We start from the raw sequence: 21,786 nt of genomic DNA on the forward strand, positions 1-21,786 counted from the left end.
CTGTGGACGGCTCACCTGTGAGTGCACACCTGAGGTGGTGCCAACACCGGACAACATTATGCATCTTTTGTTCTCTGGGTGACACTTAATTGTTACTCATCAGATCCTAATGACACTGACATTCCACCTTCCCGGATGCAGAGTTGGCCACCACTGATGGGGGCGGGGCGCAGTCTGTGCCAAGTGCTCACGGCCGCCAGCCAAGGGGCTATAAGGGGCCTCGTGCGAGGAGCCGGCACAGCCTCCTCCTGACACCTCAGGTGACCAGCCGGCGGAGGTGACCACAGATCCCTGGAGATGGAGACCCTGTTCCTGACCATTGTGCTCGGTTTGGTCGCTGCCCTGCAGGCCCAGGACCCCCTGTCCTTCACCTCAGAGGAGCAGGATGTGAGGCTGGGCCGGCGGGTGGGTGTAGGAGAAAGGCCGTGGGACCCTGTTTTAGGAGACATCATTTAAGGTTGGGGTTCCGACCCTGCACTCTTGGCCTGGAGTGGTCAGAGGACAAGGGGTTCTGTTATTCTGCCAGCAGACACGGCCCCTCTGGTGGCACAGGGCTGGAGCAGGGCAGCGGGTTTGGCTCAGGGGTCCTACTGCACTGGCACCCAGAACCCGAAGGCCTTGCAGGGCAGGGCCCTCTGGAGTGAGGGCGCACCCGGTACCGGGCCCAGTCCCAGCAGAAAGTGGTTCCGTGGGGTGGCAGACACCTTCTGCCTCCATTGGGGGCCTGGGGTCACGAGTTCTGGGCTCGCTCTAACTGAGCACAGAGGTGCGGATGTGCGGGAACCCCGCCTGCCTTTGGGGGCTGCAGCCAGGGCCCCGGGGTGTGTGGTTACGGCCGCAGCCCATGTGCAGGGGGACACAGAGGAGAGTCTGGGCTGGGCCTGAGGAGGACGCACGCCTCGGCCTGTTCCAGCTCACAGGGACCTGGTACGTGAAGGCCATAGTGACTGACAGGGACCTGCCGGAGGGGAAGAGGCCCAGCAAGGTGTCCCCTGTGACAGTGACAGCCCTGGAAGGTGGGGACTTGGAGACCACATTCACCGTCATGTGAGTGTCACCCCTCACCAGCCCCTCAGGCCCTCTTATCTCCCCCTCCCCCATTGAAGTTTTGGGTGTTGGTGTAAAAGGCCCCCCTGACTTTGTGCAGAGTCGTTCCCAGGTGGCATCCTAGAGCTCAGCCAGGGGGGACATTATTGGGCTGACGGGGTCAGGGCCGATGTGCCAGGTGAGCTGAGGCTGGCTCCGATGTGTCTCAGAGTCGCTGCCACATGACTCCTGTTTTCCAGGAAGGAGGGTCAGTGCCACCAGAAGAAAGTACTGATGCAGAAAACCGAGGAGCCAGGCAAATACAGCACCTGTGAGTCCCGGGCGGCTGTCCCCAGCCCACCTGCAGGGCAGGGTATCTCCTGCACAGTCTTTCTGCCTGAGGGTCCCTGCCTCATCCACCTGCCAGGTGGGGATGACCTCATCCTCCCAGGGTCTTGTGGCCCTGACCTGAGACACCAGGTGTGACGGGTTGAGGATCAGGGAAGCTGAGCTGGACGACCAAGCTCTGGCCTCTGGTGACTCTGTGGCCTGGGTTGGGACATTTCTGGGAGGGGGATCCTGACCCAGTGTCGAGGTCCATGGCTGAGGGGAATGGCAAGGCCGGGGCTCAGGCTGGCTGGCTGCCTGGTGACCACCAAAATATTCCAGAGTGCCCCTTAATGAGGTATCCGGTGCTTTCTCCAAAAGGAAGACACTAAAGGTCTGTTTTCTCTGTCGTCCTCAGATGGGGGCAAGAAGCTCGTGTATCTACAGGAGCTGCCAGTCAAGGACCACGACATCTGGTACTGCGAATGCCACCACCACGGGAAAGTGCACCTCATCGGAAAGCTCATGGGTGAGGGGCCCTGGAGACCCGTGGCTCCCACCCCCATGTCTCTGTTTCCAGAAGCCAGTGGAACCAGCATCAGCCACGTGCTTGGGGTCATAGAAAGCCCCCTGCACTGGCCTTCCTGTGCTTGGAACCCTGTGCTGTCCGGCGGCCAACCTGACCTCCCGGAGTGGGAACCAGGCGGACTGGGCGAGGCTTGTCCGGGACAGGGCCCGACATGACCCTCGGTGACCTGACCACTCATGAGGGGGTTCACAGCTGCCGAGCGCTGCTTCCTGGGGTCTTTGGTGTCAGGGGGAGCGTCCTGACAGAGGCCTCCGTGGTACAGGGACCCTCCAGGGTGGGAGGGCAGCCAGTGCCTTAGGGACACGAGGTCATTCCCGGTCAGGGGCATGACTCAGAAGGGCAGCTTCCAGAGCCTCCTGGGTCCCCCGAGTTCGCTCAGTGGTTTGGGGTGTCCCCACTGCTCTCCTTCCTGGGGCCCTGTCAGCCAGGCATCAGCCATCTCCTCTGTCCCCTGTTCCCACCCAAGAGCTCTACGTCCACTCTGTGGCCTCCCCTCCTGCCCTCGGCCACCCCACGGTGAAGCCCCCTATGCAGGGTGGTGGCCGTCTCCTCACGGCGCCGTCTCCTCATGGCATCGGCTCCCTGCAGAGCTGTGCAGCCATCCCCCACTCGGCTCACCTGCCCAACTCACCCACAGGTAGGAGTCCCGACATGAACCCAGAGGCCCTGGAAGAGTTTAAGAAATTCATACGGCACAAGGGACTCCTGGAGGACAACATTTTCATACCCACGCAGATGGGTGAGAGGAAGGTTCTACCCACGTCCCCCTCGTGTTCCCCTCTCCCCTCTGTGGAGGAAATGGTGTCACAGTGACGTGTCACAGGGGTGCGAAGGCCCTGCCTTGGGACTTGGTTGTCGAGGGTCTGAGCTGTGGGCAATGATGGGGTCTGGGCTGGTGACCAGGGCATCCTCTCAACCCTGGGTTTTTGTTCCTACAGAAAGCTGCAGTCCCCAGGGAGATTAGGGTAAGTGACTCCGTGGGAGGACGTTGGAAAATGCTGGGTTCATGGAGTTCAAGGGTCTGTCTTCTCTGTCCCCCTCCCATCCCACACAGGCAGGAGAGACCCTGCCTGGCTGTCACCTCAGGAATCTGACCTGAGTGTGACTGCTGGGACATGTGGAGATTCCTTTCCTTTATGTGCGTCCCACACCCTGCTGGCCAGGGAGGTCCTCTGGGATCTTGCACAGCCCAGGCCTCGTGGCGGGCTCTCTCCCATGTCAGCTCAGCACCTGGTCTCCACTCGGTCCAATCCCCCAGCCCGCACACCCACTGAGGATGCCCAGCAGCCTGCCCGCTCGATGGAGGGGCCGGGGTTGCTCTCGAGCCTCCTGGCCCAGCAGTGACCGCATGCGGCTCCTGTGGCAGCCCCTGCCCCTGCCCAGTGCTCCCGACATGGCCCCGCTGACCTCTGCTCCTCTTCCCATCACAGCAGCCACCGTGGCTGCACCTCCGGAGCCCGCCCTGCTGCCGGACACAGAGCCCCACCCCCGCCAGGACCGGCCTCTGCCACAGCAGCAGCCCCGCCCCCACCTGACTCCAAATAAAGAGCTTCAGCAGCAGCCCTGGGCTCGTCCTGTCTGTGAAGGGGACCTTGGTGTTGGCTCCCTGGAGGCCTGTTGAGACTCAGAGGGGAGATGGAGCCACAGGGGAAGTTAGGGAGATGTGGGAGCCATCAGGGGCCACACCCCATGTGGCATGGCGTCCGACAGGCCTGTAGGGAAGCGGGTTGTCCTGGAGGCCCATCAGGGCAGCTCAGTGTCAGGGTCCACCAGCTCCTGCTGCCCCAGCCCGGGCAACATTCCCGGATTCCTCCACGGGCTCCACATGTACCTGCTTCCCGTAAACCAGGGGCTTCTCTCACTTCCTCTGGGGAGACCTGGTGAGGGCCCTCTCCCGAGGACCCCCTTGCTCTGTCTGGGGGCTCCGTTCTGCAGTAGATGGGGTGGTGGCTGCACAGCACCGTGAATGCACGTAATTGTCCCTGAACTGTACAATTTTAAATAATTGAAAAGTTAAATTTTATTAAAAACCAAGTTCCTAATACAAATACAAACAACAATGGGCAACAGGAAAGGATGGTGGAAGGCCACCAGCGTGGGGACCCGGGCGGGCGTGGGGTCAGCGCGGCTCTGCCTGGCTGGGCTCCGGGTCCTCCAGCCGGGTCAGGAGGAGGTGGACGCGGAGCGCCAGGGCCGAGCGGGGCACGTTCAGCAGCACGTAGGCCATCACCTGGTTTAGGCTGCTGAGGTCCGAGGGCTGGCAGAGATCCTCCGGGAAGAGGTCCAGCCAGCAGCCCAGGATGGAGCAGACGGCACTGCGGTGGGGCGGGCACAGAGTCAGAGGCCACCCCGGCCCACGTGCCGCTGGACCCGGAGGGCTGAGAGTGAGGCCCAGGTGTGAGCCGGCCGCTCCCCACACCTCCTGTCCACGGCCCCCGATACAGGACGGGGGTGGGCAAGCCTGGCTGGGACAGGACTATGGGGATGGATTGTCACAGGGGCCGGCTCTGAGCCCCCAGCCTCCCCTCTGCTCCCCAGGGTGCCCGGGACCCGCCCCAGCTCTTTGCCTCCTTTCCTCCTGGGGGGAAGCCCCAGACCTCAGCCCTTTAGCGGGAACCCCCAGATGTGTGGGGCTGGGGTTCCGTCAGCCCTCCCCAGCCACAGCCCCCAAATGTCCCCACTGTGGAGACAGGATCCCTCCCTCTTGTCCCAAAGCCCACTCACTTCTTCAGCTGGTTGTCCTCCTCACGGTCAGGGCAGAAGAATCCGTACCTAGAGGAGGTCAGGAGGGCATCACGTCTAATGTCCTGTGTCCACTGCCTGCCAGGAGCGCTAGTGGGACTGGGTGACACCTTGACTGGAACGGAAGTCCCGGAGGGCAGGGACTGTCTGCTCCCTTCACTGAGTTATGCTAAGTGCCTGGAAGTGCCTGCATACAGTAGGCGCTTTATGTATGCTTGCTGAATGAATGGGCCGTAACCAGCTCCTTCCCAGGTCTCTGAGTGGGCCTGGGGCCTCTCAGCCAACCCCCAGGGGTCCCTGCTCTGGCTACACCCAGTACAGACAGGGACCCCCAGATGGAACCTGGAACCTCCTCTACAAATGGGAAACCGCTTTGCCCGATGTCACATGTGAGTGACGCTGTAAGCAGAGAGCTTCTCCATGGGGACGGAAAATCAGGCGTAAGAAGCAACAGCACCCGGGGCAGCACATCCCACAGGGCCGGGCGTGGGGGCTCTCTCCACAGCTCACCCCATTGTCCTTACAATGGCCCTAGGAGGGGGTCCTCTGAGCACCCCCCATCCTCACATGAGCAAACTGAGATTCAGAGAGGTGAAGTGGCATTCACAGGTCCACAGCAGTGGCTGGCCGAGTCCCCACTGTGCTGCAGGGGAGACACTCACCTCTTGAACAGCAGGTCCAGCACCTGCCGGGTGGTGGCGAACCTCCTGTAGGTGCAGAGGAAGGCGGGGACGAAGAAGGGGTCCCCACTCTGCAGGGAAGGCACAGGTGATTCACCAGCTTCTCCAGGGTGCCTGCCGTGACAGTCCCCACCCTGCAGGTGTCATCCAGGGTTGGGCCTGACTCATTTTCATCCTGGGTGGGGACAAGAAAGAGCACCTCACAGAAAATCAGTAGCAAAACACAGAGTCCCTGTTACCAGAATGGCAAGTGAGGACAGGGACAGCACACGGTGTGTTCCTGGATGTTTCTACAGGTGTGTGAGAAGTGACCTTGCACCTGGCCAGGCTGGGGCCAGACGTGGTGGTGGAGGAAGGGAGGAGGTCCAGATCCCTGGCATTGGGACTGTGGAGTGGGTCACCCCTGTCACCAGCCAGAGGCTGGCGGTGGCCTGGCCTGGGCTGCCCTGGCCTGGCTGCCCCGTGTTACCTTTGTTTTCTGTTTTTTTAAAGATGACCAGTAAGGGGATCTTAACCCTTGACTTGGTGTTGTCAGCACCATGCTCTCCCAAGTGAGCCAACCGACCAGCCCTATATGGGATCCGAACCCGGGGCCTTGGTGTTATCAGCACCGCACTCTCCCGAGTGAGCCACGGGTCAGCCCCCGTGTTACCTTTGGGTTCCTCCGGGCGAGAGGCCACCAGCGTGGGAGGTGAGGGCTGACCCAGCGCCTGAGGCGTTGGCACAGGCTCCCGCTCTTGGGTTTCCTGAGGCCTGAGCCTCGGCACATGGGGACACAACAGGAAAGCATGTGTCTCTCTCCAGTGACTCTGGCGAAATGAGCTGGGTAAGGGGCTGTGTCTGGACTGTGGGTGCCTGGCAACCAGGTTCCGAGTTCTGCTGGAGCTGACTGCACCCCTCCCCCACCACGTGCTAACCGCACACAGTTGCACCAGCACAACCTGCCCTCGCCCCTGGCCAGGCCTGGGTGCGGCCAGTGCCCCAGCTTTGAGGAGACAGAGCTGGGCTCAGACCTGGCTCCTCCTTCCCAGCTGTGTGACCCTGGATGGGTCACTGTGCCCCTCAGGAGTCCCCAGGCTCCCTATCTGCTCTGGGGACTGTTCTAGCACCTGCTTCCCAGGGATGTCATCAGGTGTAGAGACCTGTAAGTACCTGTATCACCTGTGACCCCGGGGGCTAGGGCCACACGTAGCTAATGCAGACACCCAGCAATGGGAGAACCACAGCAGGTGGCACAAAGAACAACCTGGTTCTACAGTGTGATCTGGGGAGTCACTTCCCCTCGTGGCCTCATTTCCTAGTCTGCAGCACGGGAAGCGGAAATTAACCCAAACTCAGAAATCGTCCCCTGTGGCCCAAACCTTGCAGTGGCTTCTTGTGATATTTAGAGGGGGCCCAAGCGCCTCCTCTCTGCCTGTGTGGGGGCAGCGATCTCCACCTCCTGGACCCAAGTGGCTGTGTAATCCCCTCCCCTCAAAAGTGGACGGGACTCAGTGTCTGGCCTCTAAGGAAAAGAATCCGGCAAAACCGATGATTCATCACTTCCAAGATTGAGTTATGAGAAGTCTGTGGCTACTGTCTGGCTTTGTCCCTCCTGCATTCTCTGTCTCTCTGTCTCTCTGTCTCTCTGTCTCTCTCTCTCTCTGTCTCTCTCTCTCTCTCTCTCACTCTAGGGAAGCAAGCTCAGATAGTATGAGCTGCGCTACGGACAGGCCCCAGCAGTAAGGAATCAACAGAGTCCTGGCCAACAGGCAGAAAAGAACTGAGCCAAGGTCAGGGTTCGGATGCAGCCAGCAGCCAGTTAGAAAAAAAAAAAAAAGAAAGAAAGAAAAAGGGAAGGAAGGAAGGAAGGAAAGAAGGAAGGAAGGAAGGAAGGAAGGAAGGAAGGAAGGAAGGAAGGAAGGAAGGAAGGAAGGAAGGAAGGAAGGAAGGAAGGAAGGAAGGAAGGAAGGAAGAATTGAAACCCTCGGCCCAAACTGCAGGAGCCAGTAACAGCCAAATGAGCTCAGAGGTGACAAGCTTCTAACCAGTAAATACAGCAAAAGTGATGTGAGATCACTACTAAGATTTTTAAAAATTGTGACTCCTGTCTTGCTTGTTTTCTCTCGTTTGCCCTTCACCCCATCTTTATCCCTCACTTTGCGGAATCAAATTCTGAGCCTGATAGAGAGGCTTGCATGGCAGGGAACCAGCAGAGAGTCTGGGCCAACAGTCACAGAGTGACTAAGGCCCTCAGTCCAAGGTGAAAAGCTCCAGTAACACGCGAATGAGCTCAGAGGTGGGTCCTGCCCAGCAGAGCCTCGTGGAGCCCCCAGCCCCAGCCTCCTGAGACACTTGGGGCAGAGGCCCCCACCGACCCTGCCTGGATCTGTGTCCACACAGCCTGTGAGACAGTAACGTCTGCTGCTGTGAGCTGTGAGTTAGGGCCATGTTGTCACGCAGCGGTGGGTACCAGTGCAGCCTCCAGCCCTGGTCCTGCCTCCTATCCTCCCCTCCCCAGCTCGGCAGCCACTCTGGCCTCCTTTGTATCCTCCTCTCTGGGCAAACTCACTTCTGCCTCCGTGTCTCTGCACTGCTGAGCCTTCCGTGCATGCTGCTCCCAGACTGCTCCCTCCTGTCCTTCTGTCACAGCAGAAGTGTCACCTCAGTGAGACCTCCCCGACCCCACGCAGCGGCCTGGGCCCTCGCAGCACCGGCTTTAGTGTCGCTGTGGCTCCTGCTCTTTCCTTCCCCCCGCGTTTGCTCCCCTGCTCTTGTCCGCCTCCCTGCAGAGCTCCTGGAGGGCAGGGCCCCGTGGTCACTTTCAGAGCTGCACCCAGGCCCAACACGCCCTGCCCGGGGTGAGCGCTCAGCACAGTTGCTGGATGGAACATGAGAAGATCTCTCAGCTGCCTCCCCGACGGAGCAGCTCACACCGTGGGATGCCGGTAATGGGAGGCGCGCGTTGGGTGGGAGGTGAGGGAACCCCCAGAATGACCCTGGGAAGCGCCTCCTGGCTCCAGTTGCTCCATTGAGCACAGTGGTCACTGCCGTCCCCTGGTGGCCAGTGATAGCACTGCAGCTCCAGGCAGGAAACCCAGAAACAAAACACACCTTTGTTTGGGTGCTGCTAAGGTAGCGCTTCTCTCGGGCCCCAGTGGGGCAGAGGAGCAGGACCTGCAGGCTCCAGGGGTAATGCAAGGAACCTCAGAAGCCTCACGCGCTCCCCTCTTTCCCTCTGCTGGCCCTGGAGTGTCCAGTCCCCTCACCAGGCCTCCTCACCCCAGCCAGGGCAATGACCCCAGTCCCACTTCCAAATGAGGACCCCGAGGCTCCAACAAGGACGGTCTTGTCCCTGGACCCCAGACATATGGCTTCTGCCACGCTCTGCCCCTCCCCAGGTCCTCAGTTCTCCAACCCCAGGCTGCTCTCTGCTCAGGAGGATCTCCAGGTAGAAGAAAGCATTTCCCGAGGGCCTGGGAGGGCAGTGGGCCATCCATGGAGAACCAAGGCCAACCGACACTTCTGTTAGCCTAAGGGACCCTTGGGTCACCATCTTCACGCACCCCAACTTACACAGCAGGAATCTGAGGCTTCCTCTCACATGTCCCCCTCTCCACGAAGGGGCTCTCATCCTATGTCCAGGTGACCAAATCAGTGCACACAGGAACCCACAATCTGTCTCCTCAAGGCTGCCCTGGGGATGGCTCCAGCTGAGGCAGACCGTGGGAGTCTTGGGGAACCCCCTGGCCATCAGCCTGGCATGTCTCTGCTCCCGTGCTGTGAGCCCCGGGCAGAGCTCCTCCAACCTTCTTTCCCTCGTCACCTGCCCAGTGTCCTGTCCTCCTCTGACCCCCTCCTGGGCTGTGTGAGTGTGTGTTTGTGCCTGCACAAGAGTATGAATTGGACAGGAAAGGGCCCCACATGGGAAGCAATGGGCAGGGGTCCCCAGGATTATCAGGGCTCCCATTCCCAAAGCAAACCCCATGGGAGGGTTGAGCTGGCCTAGGAGGTGGGAACTCCTCTGGAATATGCCCACATGTGGCGGCAGCAAGTTCCTGTTGCTCTCAGGGGAGTTGGCCGTGGACCTGGGTGTGGATGTGGCTGGCCCCACCCCGCGTGGACATGACGGACGGTGCTCTGGGGCACACTCGGACTCTTCCTGTGGGCACACAGGGCCCGGCACCCACGAGTCTGTGCTGGACAGAGATGGAGCGTGTCAGTCACCCACTTCACCACGCTGGCACCCCGCACCATGGACCCACACATGGCCTGTCCTCCTGTCTCCTGTCCCCACTGCTTGGTGCCCCAGATTCACCCTCATGCCAGAGGGGTGCAGAGCACTGGTGGGTGGGCACGAAGAACTGTGGACACCAGAGCCACGAAATATATCCCCCAACCCAGTGTACTGGTCACCAGTTGCACCTGCTGGGGCCAGCTGGGTGCATGGCTGGGCTCAGGGGGACCTGAGGTGACAGTGGACACCTAGTCTGGGCAAGGAAAGGTCAGGTCATCCCCTCCCTTTTATATAAAATATAAATAAAGATGCCATCATGGACAAGGGGAAGGGCAGCTCTGGGGCGGGTGGTGGGTGTGGCTCAGGAGCTGGCACGGAGGGACCTGGCAGAGCTGGCTCTGGATCCACAGCTGGTGATGGACCCCAGATTGGGCTGGGCTCCCTCTGCCCCAATGCAGAGCTGTCTCCAGCTGCACAGCAGCTGCCATGTCTGGTACTAGAGTGGCTCCAGCTTCACCCGTGGAGCCGGCTCCAGCAGGGAGGCTGGGCCAGAGCCCACTGTAGCTCCCCGGGTGGGAGGTGACCTGTGCTGGTGCTGGCCCCAGGGTTGCTGGTGGAATTGATTGTGCAGCTGGCTTGTGTCCAATTGACTGTGTCCAGCGGCACAGCTGCAGACGGCTGGCACTGCTTCCAACGTGTTAGCACCTCTGGCTCTGGAGCTGGCTTTGGTTCTGTCGCCACATGTGCAGATGGATCTGGCTCTTGGGAGTGTGCCAGAGCTGGGAGACACAGCCGATGGCGGCACAGCCTGGCCATGCAGTTAACACCAGTGAATTACACAATTGGAAATGATTAAATGGTTAGATTTTATTTTACATAAATTTTAAAGCATAAAAGATAATAAACCATGAAGAATATAAAATTGAAAAAAAAATTAAGGAAAACGTTGCGATCACAGGGTGGGGAGGTGAAGCTCTGTTGCTGGCACTGTCACTGGCTATGGCTCAGGAGCTGGTGCTCCAGGCATTACGGAGCTGGCTCGAGCGCTGGGACTGACACGGAGACTGCCACGCTCTGGCTGTGGAGCTGGTACAGGGGCTGGTGCCTGAGCTGGTGCTGGAGCTGGAGAGGGGCAAGTAGTGGTGATAGAGCTGGCTTAGTTCTGGAGCTGGCCCGAGTGTCCAAGCTGGAGGTGGACCTAGCTCTGGAGCTGGTGCAAGACCCTGTGCTGGAGGTGGCACTAGCTCTGGAGCTGGTGTAGGACCCCATGCTGGAGCTGACTCTAGCTCTGGAGCTGGTGCAAGACCCCGTCCTGGAGCTGACTCTAGCTCTGGAGCTGGTGCAAGACCCCGTGCTGGAGCTGACTCTAGCTCTGGAGCTGGTGCAAGACCCCGTCCTGGAGCTGACTCTAGCTCTGGAGCTGGTGCAAGACCCCGTCCTGGAGCTGACTCTAGCTCTGGAGCTGGTGCAAGACCCCGTCCTGGAGCTGACTCTAGCTCTGGAGCTGGTGCAAGACCCCGTCCTGGAGCTGACTCTAGCTCTGGAGCTGGTGCAAGACCCCGTCCTGGAGCTGACTCTAGCTCTGGAGCTGGTGCAAGACCCCGTGCTGGAGCTGACTCTAGCTTTGCAGCCCCCCTCCCCCACAGGCTGTGGTGAGATGCAGTCCCACCTGTTAGGCTGTGAGCTTCGAGGGCAGATGGTGTCTGGGGTTTACTAAACCTCTGCATCCCAGGTGCCTGCCCACAACAGGGAGCAGCACCCGGGTGCTGGATGCATGAATGAATGAATGAATGAATGAATGAATGTGTACGTGAATGAATGAACTCACCCAAGGCTACTTTCTATCTCAGGCTTCTTATCTGTAAAATAGGAGCACCCACCTGGTAGGGCTGTTGGGGGGTTCACACTGATTCATTCATCTATTTATTCATTAAACACTAAGTATCTCCTGTGTGCCAGGTGCTGTCTAGAGGCTTGGGAAGACCGCAGTGAACAAGCAGAGTCCCTGCTGTTGTGGAGCCAGCCCGAGCAGGAGTTTAATGAGGGAACACGGGTCTCAGGCATGTGGTCTGAGGTCATTGCAGAGCTGCTGCTTGGATGGGCAGGTCATATACAAGTTCTTGTCCAGCAGCTCAGGACCAGCCCGGGTGGGGCCTGTGGTGGAGGGATGTGGGGTCCTTGGTCTGAACCCTTGTGCTACCTGAGACCCATTCCCCTCACTGGTCCTCAGTTTTCCCATCTGTAAAATAGGCATGTGAGTAAATCCACCTTGGTTCCTCCATGAAGCTGGCCCAGGTCCTGAGGCAGACAAAGGACTCTTTGTGCTCTGTCTTCCCACTGGTAACCCCAGAAGGCTGGGGTTTGAGTTTACCAGGGGAATTGGGCTATGTCCCCCCCAGAGGCTATGATGACACAAGTATTAACTGGTCATATGACTTCTCAAGGTGCTCACATTGCCAGCCTGACCTGAGGCACAGACCAGCGAGGTCAGCCCTGCCAGCTGTCGGGACCAACGAGAGAGCTTTCCAGATCGCTACAAACAGGGCGTCCTCCCCTCTCTCTTTCTTGCTTATTTTCTTCCCCCGCTACTTTGTATTTCACTGTGCGGACAGTCATCAGTCATTTGCCCAGGACCCTGTGGGAGGCAGTCGGGCTGTTACCAGTGTCCGCTGTCATGACGAAGGCCGCAGGAACCACCGTGCACACGTGCCAAGCGTAGATGTGCGTCTGTGGGTTAAGCTCCCCAAACTGGGAGTGCCCGATCGAAGGGTAAATACATTTGTCGTTTGACCAATATGGCCAGACTGCCTCCGCTGGACAGCAGTGTGTGTTCCCGTCAGCAATAAGGTTCCCGTGTCTGCAGCCACGGGATCCGATGCCTGACCTTTGGACTTCATAATTTTGTTATATTATGACTGAGATGGGGCAGATTTTCATGTGATTAAGGGTTTTGCATGTTGACCTAAGGAGGAAACTGAAGCAAAATATATAAAACAGTTCATTTGGGTGAAGGTTTAGGACAGTAGCCGGGAAAACAAACACCGAGCAGTTGCCTGGTGTCCGTGCGCCACCCGGCAGCGGCTGTGCACAGATTTTTAAAGGGAGAAAGTTTCCATGGTTCTTTGCCAAGCATGTACATTGGTTTACTGAAATAACATGAGCTCCTGATTAGCTATACATCTCTCTTTGTGTCTAATTCCAAGAACCCTGCAAGAAAGAAAGGGTGAGGGTCACATTGCACAACTTGTGACAACACCTGAGCAGTTCATACCCACTGGGGCAGGAGCTAGTCTGCAAACAGCTGGCAGAAGGTGCTATTTAGAAATTTCCTGGACGTGGTTGAGGGGTGTGACTGCAGCCCCGTGCTCATATCTCTCTGGGCTCGATAAGTTCAGGGGACCTCACACGGCTCAGGTTGCTCTGGGCCACTTTCCTTTCTCGTATGTCTCTTCTGCACGTGGGAGCGCAGTGCTGTCTTTTCTCTCCCATGTGCCTACAGTGTGGCTGCTCTTCTTCTTATTGGTTTGTGGAAGCTCTTTGCATATTGCAGATCTGAGCCCTTCTGCCTGAGACATGAGTCACAAGCACTTGCTCCTGGCTGTTTGCTTCTTCCTTTCCAAGTTATGGTGCCTTCTCTCCCCACACCCCATGAGCATGAAGATGTCAGTTCTTCCCACACTGACCACGAGACTCAATACAATTCTGAAAAAATTCCATGGCAGATACCACTGTGTGGAATTGGATGAGCTGATTTTAAAATCTATGTAGAAATACAAAGGACCAAAATAGGGTCAGAAGATTCTTGAGGCACGATATTGGAGGACTCCCCTACGAGATATTCAGACGTATTATAAACTACGTTCTGCAAATGGCTCGACATACAAGAATCAGTCCATGTGTAACCACATCAGCAGAGCGTAGAACAAACCACATGAAGCCATTGAGGAAGAAAGAAGCATTTGAAAAGATTCAACATTTTTTCGCACTTAAAAAAAAAACAACAAAAACTACCTCAACATGACGCAGGCCTTTAGTGAAAAGCCCACGTCAATGTCACACTTAAAGGGCGACAGCTCCCCTCAGGTCAAGGTCAAGGCGAGGTACTGCTCTTGCCTCTTGTAGTCCACGCAGTGTTGAAACTCATCGAAGGCCAGTTAGGCAAGAAAAGGAAATAAAAGACATCCAAGTAGGAAAGAGACCAGTGAAATCATCTCTGTTCACAGATGACATAATCTTCTATGCAGCAAAGCCTAAAGATTACCCAGAAAATGGCTAGGAGTATAAATGAATTTAGCAAAGTTGCATGACACAAAACCAAGACTCAAAAACCAGTTACTCTTCTATGCTCTAAACAGCGACCACCTGAAAAGAAAAGTAAGAAAACTCCAAATACGATGGCATCAAAAGAGTAAAATACGTTCATCGTCACCTAATGACGGAGACACACTCTGAGCATGTGTTGGGAAGCGACTTCCTCATCGTGCAAACATCGTAGAGTTGCGTGCACACACCAGGATGGTACGGGCTACCGCACACCTGGGCGCCATGGCACGGCCACGACAGTCTCACAGGACCATCGTCGTGCACACAGTGCACCTTTGACTGAAATGTTGTTACTCAGCACATGACTGTACTGAGAAATAAACATCTCCAAGGAGGTGAAAGACTGCTGCACTGAAAACTGCAAAGCACTGCTGAAAGAAATTAAAGACGGCACAAATAAATGAAAAGACGTCCCGTGTTCAAGGACTGGAAGACTTGATAGAGTTAAGATGTCCACACTACCCAAAGTGATTCAATGCAATCTCTATCGAAACCTCAATGGCACTTTTTTTTTTTTTTTTTTTTTTTGCAGAAATAGAAAAGTTGAGTGTCCTCATCTGTAGAATGGGTTGGCTATGGTACCTCTCTCTCAGTTACTGAGAGGATTTAACCCTCGCTGCACACGGCAAGAACTCAGGAAACAATAGCTCCTGTGGTTGTCCTTGCTGCTCTTTGTTCTATGGATTAGGAAGACAGTGGATTGTCGCCCAGGACACAGGGAGGAGATGGATGAGAACCGAGAGCAGAGACGGTGTCAAGGTGAGGGCTGAGGGGACAGGTCAGGGCTGATGCTGGGGTGCAGGAGGAAGGGTCCTGAGGAGGGGGCCCCTTCTTCACCCCTGTCTCAGCCTCCTGCCCGACCATAGACCCAGGAGAGAACACACCAGGTCAGCTCTGGCCGGCTAGTCCATGCAGCTCCAGCATTGTAGACTTGGGGGACAGTGGAAAGGCCATCCACGGCAAACACAAGTGTCCTAATGGGACTCAGATGCCAACATGAAGAAACCTGGGAGTCAGGGAAGGTAGACTCTCAGGGGTGGGATTATGGGTCATTTCTATATTCTTTATTGTGGATTTTTATTTTCTAATCATCTGCAATAACAATGTCACTTAGTCAGAATGAGAGGCCTGGCTCTTTGTGACCTGGATGCCCTTGGGCAGGTCCCTTAACCCCTAGGGGCTCAGTGACCCCCCATGCAATGGGGTGGTAATATGACCTACAGCTGCATCCCAGGCGACCAGAATGACCTCAGAGGACAGACGGTGAGCTCCCCTCTCACCCACCACTTGAGCCTCCACCTCAACCCAGAAGGCGTCCTGGAGCATACATCAGCACTGGGGACAAGATCCCTGCCCAGGAGGGACTGTGACACAGAGCCGGGCATCCGTATATATACCAACCCTGGGCTGAGCATTTCCAGCTCTGGCCGTGCAGACTCCGCCTGGGTCTGTGGGGATAGGGCCCGACTCCGGGACAGGCACACCAGGACGTGCCAGGTGCTCCCGCGTCCAGGCCGGGTGCCCTCGCCAAGTCTGAATTCTGCACCAGGTGCTGTGCCCAGGAAGATGATGCTGAGCGAGAATGCACGCGGTGTCCCCGCCCTGCAGGACCTGCATCGCAGGAGGACGCGCGGAACTCCTGCATTTGACCCCAATCAACTTACAAGCACCTTCGGGGGAGTGCGGGGTGTTGGGGGGCAGGGGTGAGGGAGGTGAGAGGAGCGTCAGGGAGTGGACGGGAAGGTGCCCTGGAAGAGGACTTGAGGACGGTGGGTTTGGGCTGTTGGAGACGGAGGATCAGGTGGAGGGAGTGGGGTGGGGAAGGGCCGGGGCGGGCGCAGTGGGAGTTTGCTGACGCCGAGGTCAAGGTGGGCTCAAGAGAGTGCGGGGCCCCTGTGGTCATCCAGGGACAGGCTGAGAGGTGGCAGGACTCGTGAGCAGGAGAGTGGGCGGTCGGAGCAGCGTTCAGGAGGATTACGTGGGGTGGAGGGTACTTAGCTTGGAACTCAAAGCCTTCTCATTATGATTCCCCTGGAGCCCGGAGCCCTGAGTTCTGAGCCTTTGACCTCTTTCAAAGAGAGGGAGAGAGAGGCAGGGAGAGAGAGACACGGTCTCTTCTAGTGACACTTTCAGATTCTTGCTCCTGGTGCCGACAGGTTCTAGCTCACGCATCGAGGAAGGTGCTTGAAGTTAAGTGGACAGAACAAGAGACAGCTTCGCCCCTCTGCACCTTCGTGGCTGGTGGGTTCACTGTCTCCCCCTCCACATCTGCTCAAAGGTTTCAGGAAGGAATGTCACCGCAGCTGACCATGATGTCACGACGGCCACCATCAGTTCCATCCAGACCACCCACTCTCCATACCCTGTCTGTCCCATTGGGTCATCCTGAAACTCCATCTCCAGGCCTTTTGACAGTCTGTTTTGCACTGGGGGAGAAAGGTTCCAAGGTTTCAAGGGCATGATGAAGGTCACACAGAAGGAAAAGGGGCAGCCAGGCCTTGTCCACTTTCCTCCATCTCGAGAGTCAGACACTGGTGCCCTCCATGTGGACATGCAGAGGTCCAGACGGGCCTCCCACCCCCAGACCCACAGCACAGACGGACAGATGCTTTTCTGTCCTTACAATGTATTGGTCCCGGGTGTCCCTTCGTTTGGGGAAAAAAATTCTATTTTTGGCTGAAAGCTCTGGCTGGAAGGACGGGGACCAGCCTCTCGCACTGGTTCTGAGCATCTTCCTCGGCCCCACCCAGTGAGGCCAGAGCAGAGCGCTCCTCCCCAGGCCTCTGGTGGTCCTGACTGGGCAGCCCCGGCATGGGGCTGGAGGGCAGGGACAATTTTTCAGTGCTGGTGCTTTCTGTCCCCACCATACCCCCAGGCACAGGAACAGCCACACATGCCTTCCACATTTCCCAAAGCCCCCCAGGGACGCGGCGCCGCCCTGGACAGGGGTGAGAACCTGCCGAGCTCGGCAGGCACAGATCCCAGCGACGCTCTCTGTGATGCCAGATGCACTTACTGCTGTGGGCGCTGACGAGCACCCCCTGAGCCTCCAGCTCCCACCGTCAACACGGGGACAAGTGCTATTTGCAGGTGGGGACTCCTTAAGATGAAACGAGAGATGCACACTGAGCTGGTGGCACAGGGAAGTCAGGCAGGAAGCATAACAGGACCTGAGCCTTTGACTGTCCTGCAGATAAAACGACATGCAGTCGAGGCCCTCTCCTTTCCCTCCATGCGGGGGCTACCTCTGAGCCCCCTGGTCATCCTCCCCACAGCCTCTGAGGTCCTGTTATCCCCACTAAGGGACAGAGATTCCAGGCTCAGGGCTGGAGCTCTTTCTGGAGTCTCCACACTGGGCTTTGCTGGGGACACCACGGCTAGTCCCAGCTGCACCACCGTGATCCAGAGGCTGCTCTCTCTTCCACCAACAGGCAAGCTTAGCCACCTGCATGGGTTGGGAAACCAAAATGGTGTGTACAGAATGACACCACTGACGTTTCTGACAGCAGCTTTGCAGGTGCAAGTGCGTAGAGCAGCAACAGGCACCGGTCTCTAGCACGTGCCGTGTCTCTCTAGCCAACTCCTCCTCATCCTGAGGCCCAGGTCGTGTTGTCATCCCCGTCTCACAGGTGATGAATCGCAGACTCAGGGTTGACAAGACGACGGCCAGCAGCTGAGCAGGGATTGGAAGCTGGGCCGTCGGGGTCTGGGGTCCGCACTGGCCCAAGCCCTGCTGTCTGCATGGGAAGCTGCTCTCCGTGGCTGTCTCCCGGGAGGGGAGGTTTTGCTTTGGGCTCGCCTCCTGCTGTCTGGCTTTGTTTCCTGCAGTGAGTATGTATCACCTTTTCAGTCATGAGGAACATGAGCCTTCCACGCTGGGTGGGATTGAGCAATTAGAAGGAACGTGGGGAAAGACATGCAGCCGGCCAGAGGGGCCTGGACTCGCAGGAGGCGGCCACGACCTCCACACCAGCCCCCGCGCACGGCGGTGCCGGGCCTGGAGCCCTACTCCTGGCAGCTGGGCCCCTGACGTCCAGGAGCAGGAGAAGACAGGCCGTCCCCTCCCCCGTGCGTTGTTCTCTCCTGCCTGGCAGACTGGACGGTGTGGATGTGGTAGCCTGAAAAAGGGCTAGTGCCCTTTATGAAAGGGGGCTTACCTAATGATGATCCGGTGGTGAGTGGAAGGAGCCAGCGCCGAAAAGAATGGACGAGGGTGGACCGTCAGTGGTGAGCGGTGGAAGGGAGGCCTGGCGGAACGAGTTCCCGAGGGGCGACTTGAAAAGTGCTGCCGCTGCGATTTGAAAAGTGTTAAAGCTCGAGGGAGCCCCGAGGGCCGGCTCGGAAAGTGTTGCCGCTGCGATCCGAAAAGTGTCGCCGCTCGAGAGAAACTGCGTCCTGGGTTTCAGCACCAAATGAAAGGACGAGTCGACACCAGTTGACGATCCACCCGAGAGAGCTCGTTTATTAGGCGGCACACACACATGGGGGCTTCTAGGGAAGGCTGATTGGCTTAAAATACAATCCCTACTTAGAGGGCAACCAGCGCCATGATGGGGTGTGGCCGAGAAGGACTTATGGGATCAAGGTGTGATCCCTTGGGGCATTTGGGTTCTTACATTCCTCAGTGTGATCCCTTGAGGCATTTGGGTTCTTACACTCAGCAGCATAAAGGAATTAAGTCTTGATACGCACAAATCTCAAAAGGTCACATATTGAATGATCCCACTTGTATTACATTCTCAAAATGACAAAGCCAGAGGTGGGGACGTTGGTGGGGTGAGGGGTGACGTGGGTATGAAAGAGGAACGCAAGGGAGCTCTCTGTGCCGGTGACAGTTCTGCGTCCTGCTTGCCGTGGCAGTTACAGGAATCTGCACATGGGCTAAAACGGCACAGAACTGTACACCCTGCACCAACGGCAACGTCCAGGTTTGCATATGCTGCTGTGGTTACATGACAGGCAACCAGTGGGTGAAACTGGGGGAAGTGTACGTGGGACCCCTCTCTCCAGCATTTCTTCAACTTCCCATGAGTCTGTAATTATTTCAAAATAAAAAGTTTTCAAAACACTGTGTTGTGAAAAACAGCAGACTCGGGCAGCAGTATTGGGTGTGGTCCTGTTTTTAGAGCGGCTGGGCAGGGAAGGCCAGGTGAGTCCGGTTAGTGTTGCCATAACACAACACCCGAGGCTGAGTCATTTGTAAGGAAAGGAGGTTTGTTTGGCTGACGACTCTGCAGGCTGGAAAGTCATGCCCGGTGAGGGCCTGGGGTTCCTTCTGCTGATGGAGGAAAGTGGAAGGGGCCGGCGTGTGCAGAGATCACACAGCAAGACAGGGAGCCAGAACGGGGAAGGGTGCCAGGCTCTTTGAACACCCACCCTGGTGGAGACTGGCACAGCCAGAACTTGCTGACCCCTGAGGGCGGGCTTTAACCTCCACATAAGGGCCCGCCCCCATGACCCAAACACCTCCCACTAGCCCCACTTCCCAACACTGCCACACTGGGGATCAAATTCCAACACGACTTTAGGTGGGGACAAATCGTATGCAAGTGACAGCAGGATGCAAAGATTCGGGGAAAGGCCTGAAGGCAGGAGGGTGCCTGCGGCCTGGAGGAAGAGCCAGGTGCCCGCGGCTGGCAGCTCCTGGCGGGGCCTCTTCTCCTCCTCTCGTTCTGTATGGTCGCATCTGTGCCTAGTGCTTATCCTCTTCCTTAAAGAGCCCTCCAAGCCCCCGAGCTTTGGGCCCCGTCCACCCTGGCTCCATCCCTGAGTGGGCAGGAGGACAGGTGGCGGGGGGCTGGCTCAGGGAGGCCACTGGAAGCACGTGGGCACAGGGTTGGCAGCAGGGGAGCACCCCGAGGGAACCACGCACAGGATCACTCCAGCAGCTGAGGGGAGTGTGGACTGGAGGGGTCCCGGGGGACAGCAGGGCGACCAGGTGGGGCTATTCCTACCGTCCAGGCAGCAGTGTGGCACTGGCCTGGCCCAGGTCGGTAGAGGTGGAGGTTGATCAAAAACGTCTGGGGCAGGTAGAGCTGGCAGGATCTGCTGACAGTTTGGAGACCAGCGTTGCCATCTCCTGAGCTGGGGGGGCCTGGGGAGGAGCAGGTGACTGAGGAGAGGAAAGAATTCTACCTAAAGCTGAAGACGACTGCGCCAAGCAGACCCCTGTCACACTGTGCCCCGGAGTGTTCTTCCTTGTCCGGGAAGAGAATTCATCTCTGATGTTGTCAGGAGCTGAGACCCTCCCAGCTGAAGGCGCCGCGGAGCGTCCAGGGAGGCCGAAGGTGGCGGCCACCGCAGATACTAACTGGGGCTAAGTACACGCGTGTGCCCGCGTGTCTGTGCGCGCGTGTCTGCACGTCCGCGGGTCTGTGTCGTGTGTCTGTGTCTGTGTGTCTGTGTCTGCGTGTCCGTTCACCCGCGGGTCTGTGTCGTGTGTCTGCGTGTCTGCGTGTCCGTGCGCCCGCGGGTCTGTGTCGTGTGTCTGTGTCTGCGTGTCCGCGCACCTGCGGGTCTGTGTCGTGTGTCTGTGTCTGCGTGTCCGTTCACCCGCGGGTCTGTGTCGTGTGTCTGTGTCTGCGTGTCCGCGCACCCGCGGGTCTGTGTCGTGTGTCTGCGTGTCTGCGTGTCCGTGCGCCCGCGGGTCTGTGTCGTGTGTCTGTGTCTGCGTGTCCGTTCACCCGCGGGTCTGTGTCGTGTGTCTGTGTCTGCGTGTCCGTGCGCCCGCGGGTCTGTGTCCGTGTGTCTGTGTCTGTGTGTCCGCGCACCCGCGGGTCTGTGTCGTGTCTGTGTCTGCGTGTCCGTTCACCCGCGGGTCTGTGTCGTGTGTCTGTGTCTGCGTGTCCGTTCACCCGCGGGTCTGTGTCGTGTGTCTGTGTCTGCGTGTCCGTTCACCCGCGGGTCTGTGTCGTGTGTCTGTGTCTGCGTGTCCACGCGCCCTCGGGTCTGTGTCGTGTGTCTGTGTCTGTGTGACCGGCGCCTGCGGGTCTGTGTCCGTGTGTCTGTGTCTGCGTGTCCGCGCACCTGCGGGTCTGTGTCGTGTGTCTCTGTCTGTGTGACCGGCGCCTGCGGGTCTGTGTCCGTGTGTCTGCGTGTCCGCGTGTCCGCGCGCCCTCGGGTCTGTGTCGTGTGTCTGTGTCTGCGTGTCCGCGCGCCCTCGGGTCGGTGTCTGTGTGTCTGTGTCCGCGTGTCCGTGTGCCTGCAGGTCTGTGTCTGTGTGTCTGTGTCTGCGTGTCCGTGTGCCTGCAGGTCTGTGTCGTGTGTCTGTGTGTCCGCGTGCCCGCGGGTCTGTGTCGTGTGTCTGTGTCCGTGTGTCCGCGTGCCCGCGGGTCTGTGTCGTGTGTCTGTGTCTGTGTGTCCGTGCGCCCGCGGGTCTGTGTCCGTGTGTCTGTGTCGTGTGTCCGTGCGCCCGCGGGTCTGTGTCCGTGTGTCTGTGTCTGTGTGTCCGCGTGCCCGCGGGTCTGTGTCGTGTGTCTGTGTCTGTGTGTCCGTGCGCCCGCGGGTCTGTGTCCGTGTGTCTGTGTCTGCGTCTCCGCGCACCCGCGGGTCTGTGTCGTGTGTCTGTGTCCGCGCGCCCGCGGGTCTGTGTCTGTGTGTCTGTGTCCGTGTGTCTGCGTGTCCGCGGGTCTGTGTCGTGTGTCTGTGTTTGCGTGTCCGGCGCCCGCGGGTCTGTGTCCGTGTGTCTGTGTCGTGTGTCCGTGCGCCCGCGGGTCTGTGTCGTGTGTCTATGTTGTGTGTCCACGCGCCCTCGGGTCTGTGTCGTGTGTCATGTGTCTGTGTGTCCACGTGCCCGCGGGTCTGTGTCCGTGTGTCTGTGTCTGCGTGTCCGGCGCCCGCGGGTCTGTGTCCGTGTGTCTGTGTCTGTGTGTCCGCGTGCCCGC

At 58.2% G+C, this 21,786-nt stretch overlaps 1 protein-coding gene and 1 pseudogene across 1 annotated transcript; one reads left to right on the plus strand and one right to left on the minus strand.

Annotated features, from left to right (window-relative positions):
* Positions 1 to 297: 297 nt before the first annotated feature.
* On the plus strand, positions 298 to 3,286 carry LOC134365509 (odorant-binding protein 2b-like). The gene is made up of 6 exons (XM_063081638.1): positions 298 to 387; positions 914 to 1,047; positions 1,287 to 1,357; positions 1,772 to 1,882; positions 2,580 to 2,681; positions 3,165 to 3,286. The coding sequence occupies exons 1-6, from the start codon at positions 298 to 300 to the stop codon at positions 3,284 to 3,286; spliced, it is 630 nt and encodes a 209-aa protein (XP_062937708.1).
* A 775-nt stretch (positions 3,287 to 4,061) lies between these two features.
* Positions 4,062 to 6,133, minus strand: LOC134365510 (ral guanine nucleotide dissociation stimulator-like; annotated as a pseudogene).
* Positions 6,134 to 21,786: the final 15,653 nt, after the last annotated feature.

This window comes from Cynocephalus volans, chromosome 17 (genome assembly GCF_027409185.1).
Source record: "Cynocephalus volans isolate mCynVol1 chromosome 17, mCynVol1.pri, whole genome shotgun sequence".
In the NCBI taxonomy this organism is placed as follows: domain Eukaryota; kingdom Metazoa; phylum Chordata; class Mammalia; order Dermoptera; family Cynocephalidae; genus Cynocephalus; species Cynocephalus volans.

Coding starts and splice junctions, on each gene's coding strand:
- LOC134365509 (XM_063081638.1), top strand. CDS start 298: ATGGAGACCCTGTTCCTGACCATTGTGCTCGGTTTGGTCGCTGCCCTG. Junction 1,358..1,771: donor GCCAGGCAAATACAGCACCT/GTGAGTCCCGGG, acceptor TGTCGTCCTCAG/ATGGGGGCAAGAAGCTCGTG. Junction 2,682..3,164: donor TTTCATACCCACGCAGATGG/GTGAGAGGAAGG, acceptor CTCCCATGTCAG/CTCAGCACCTGGTCTCCACT.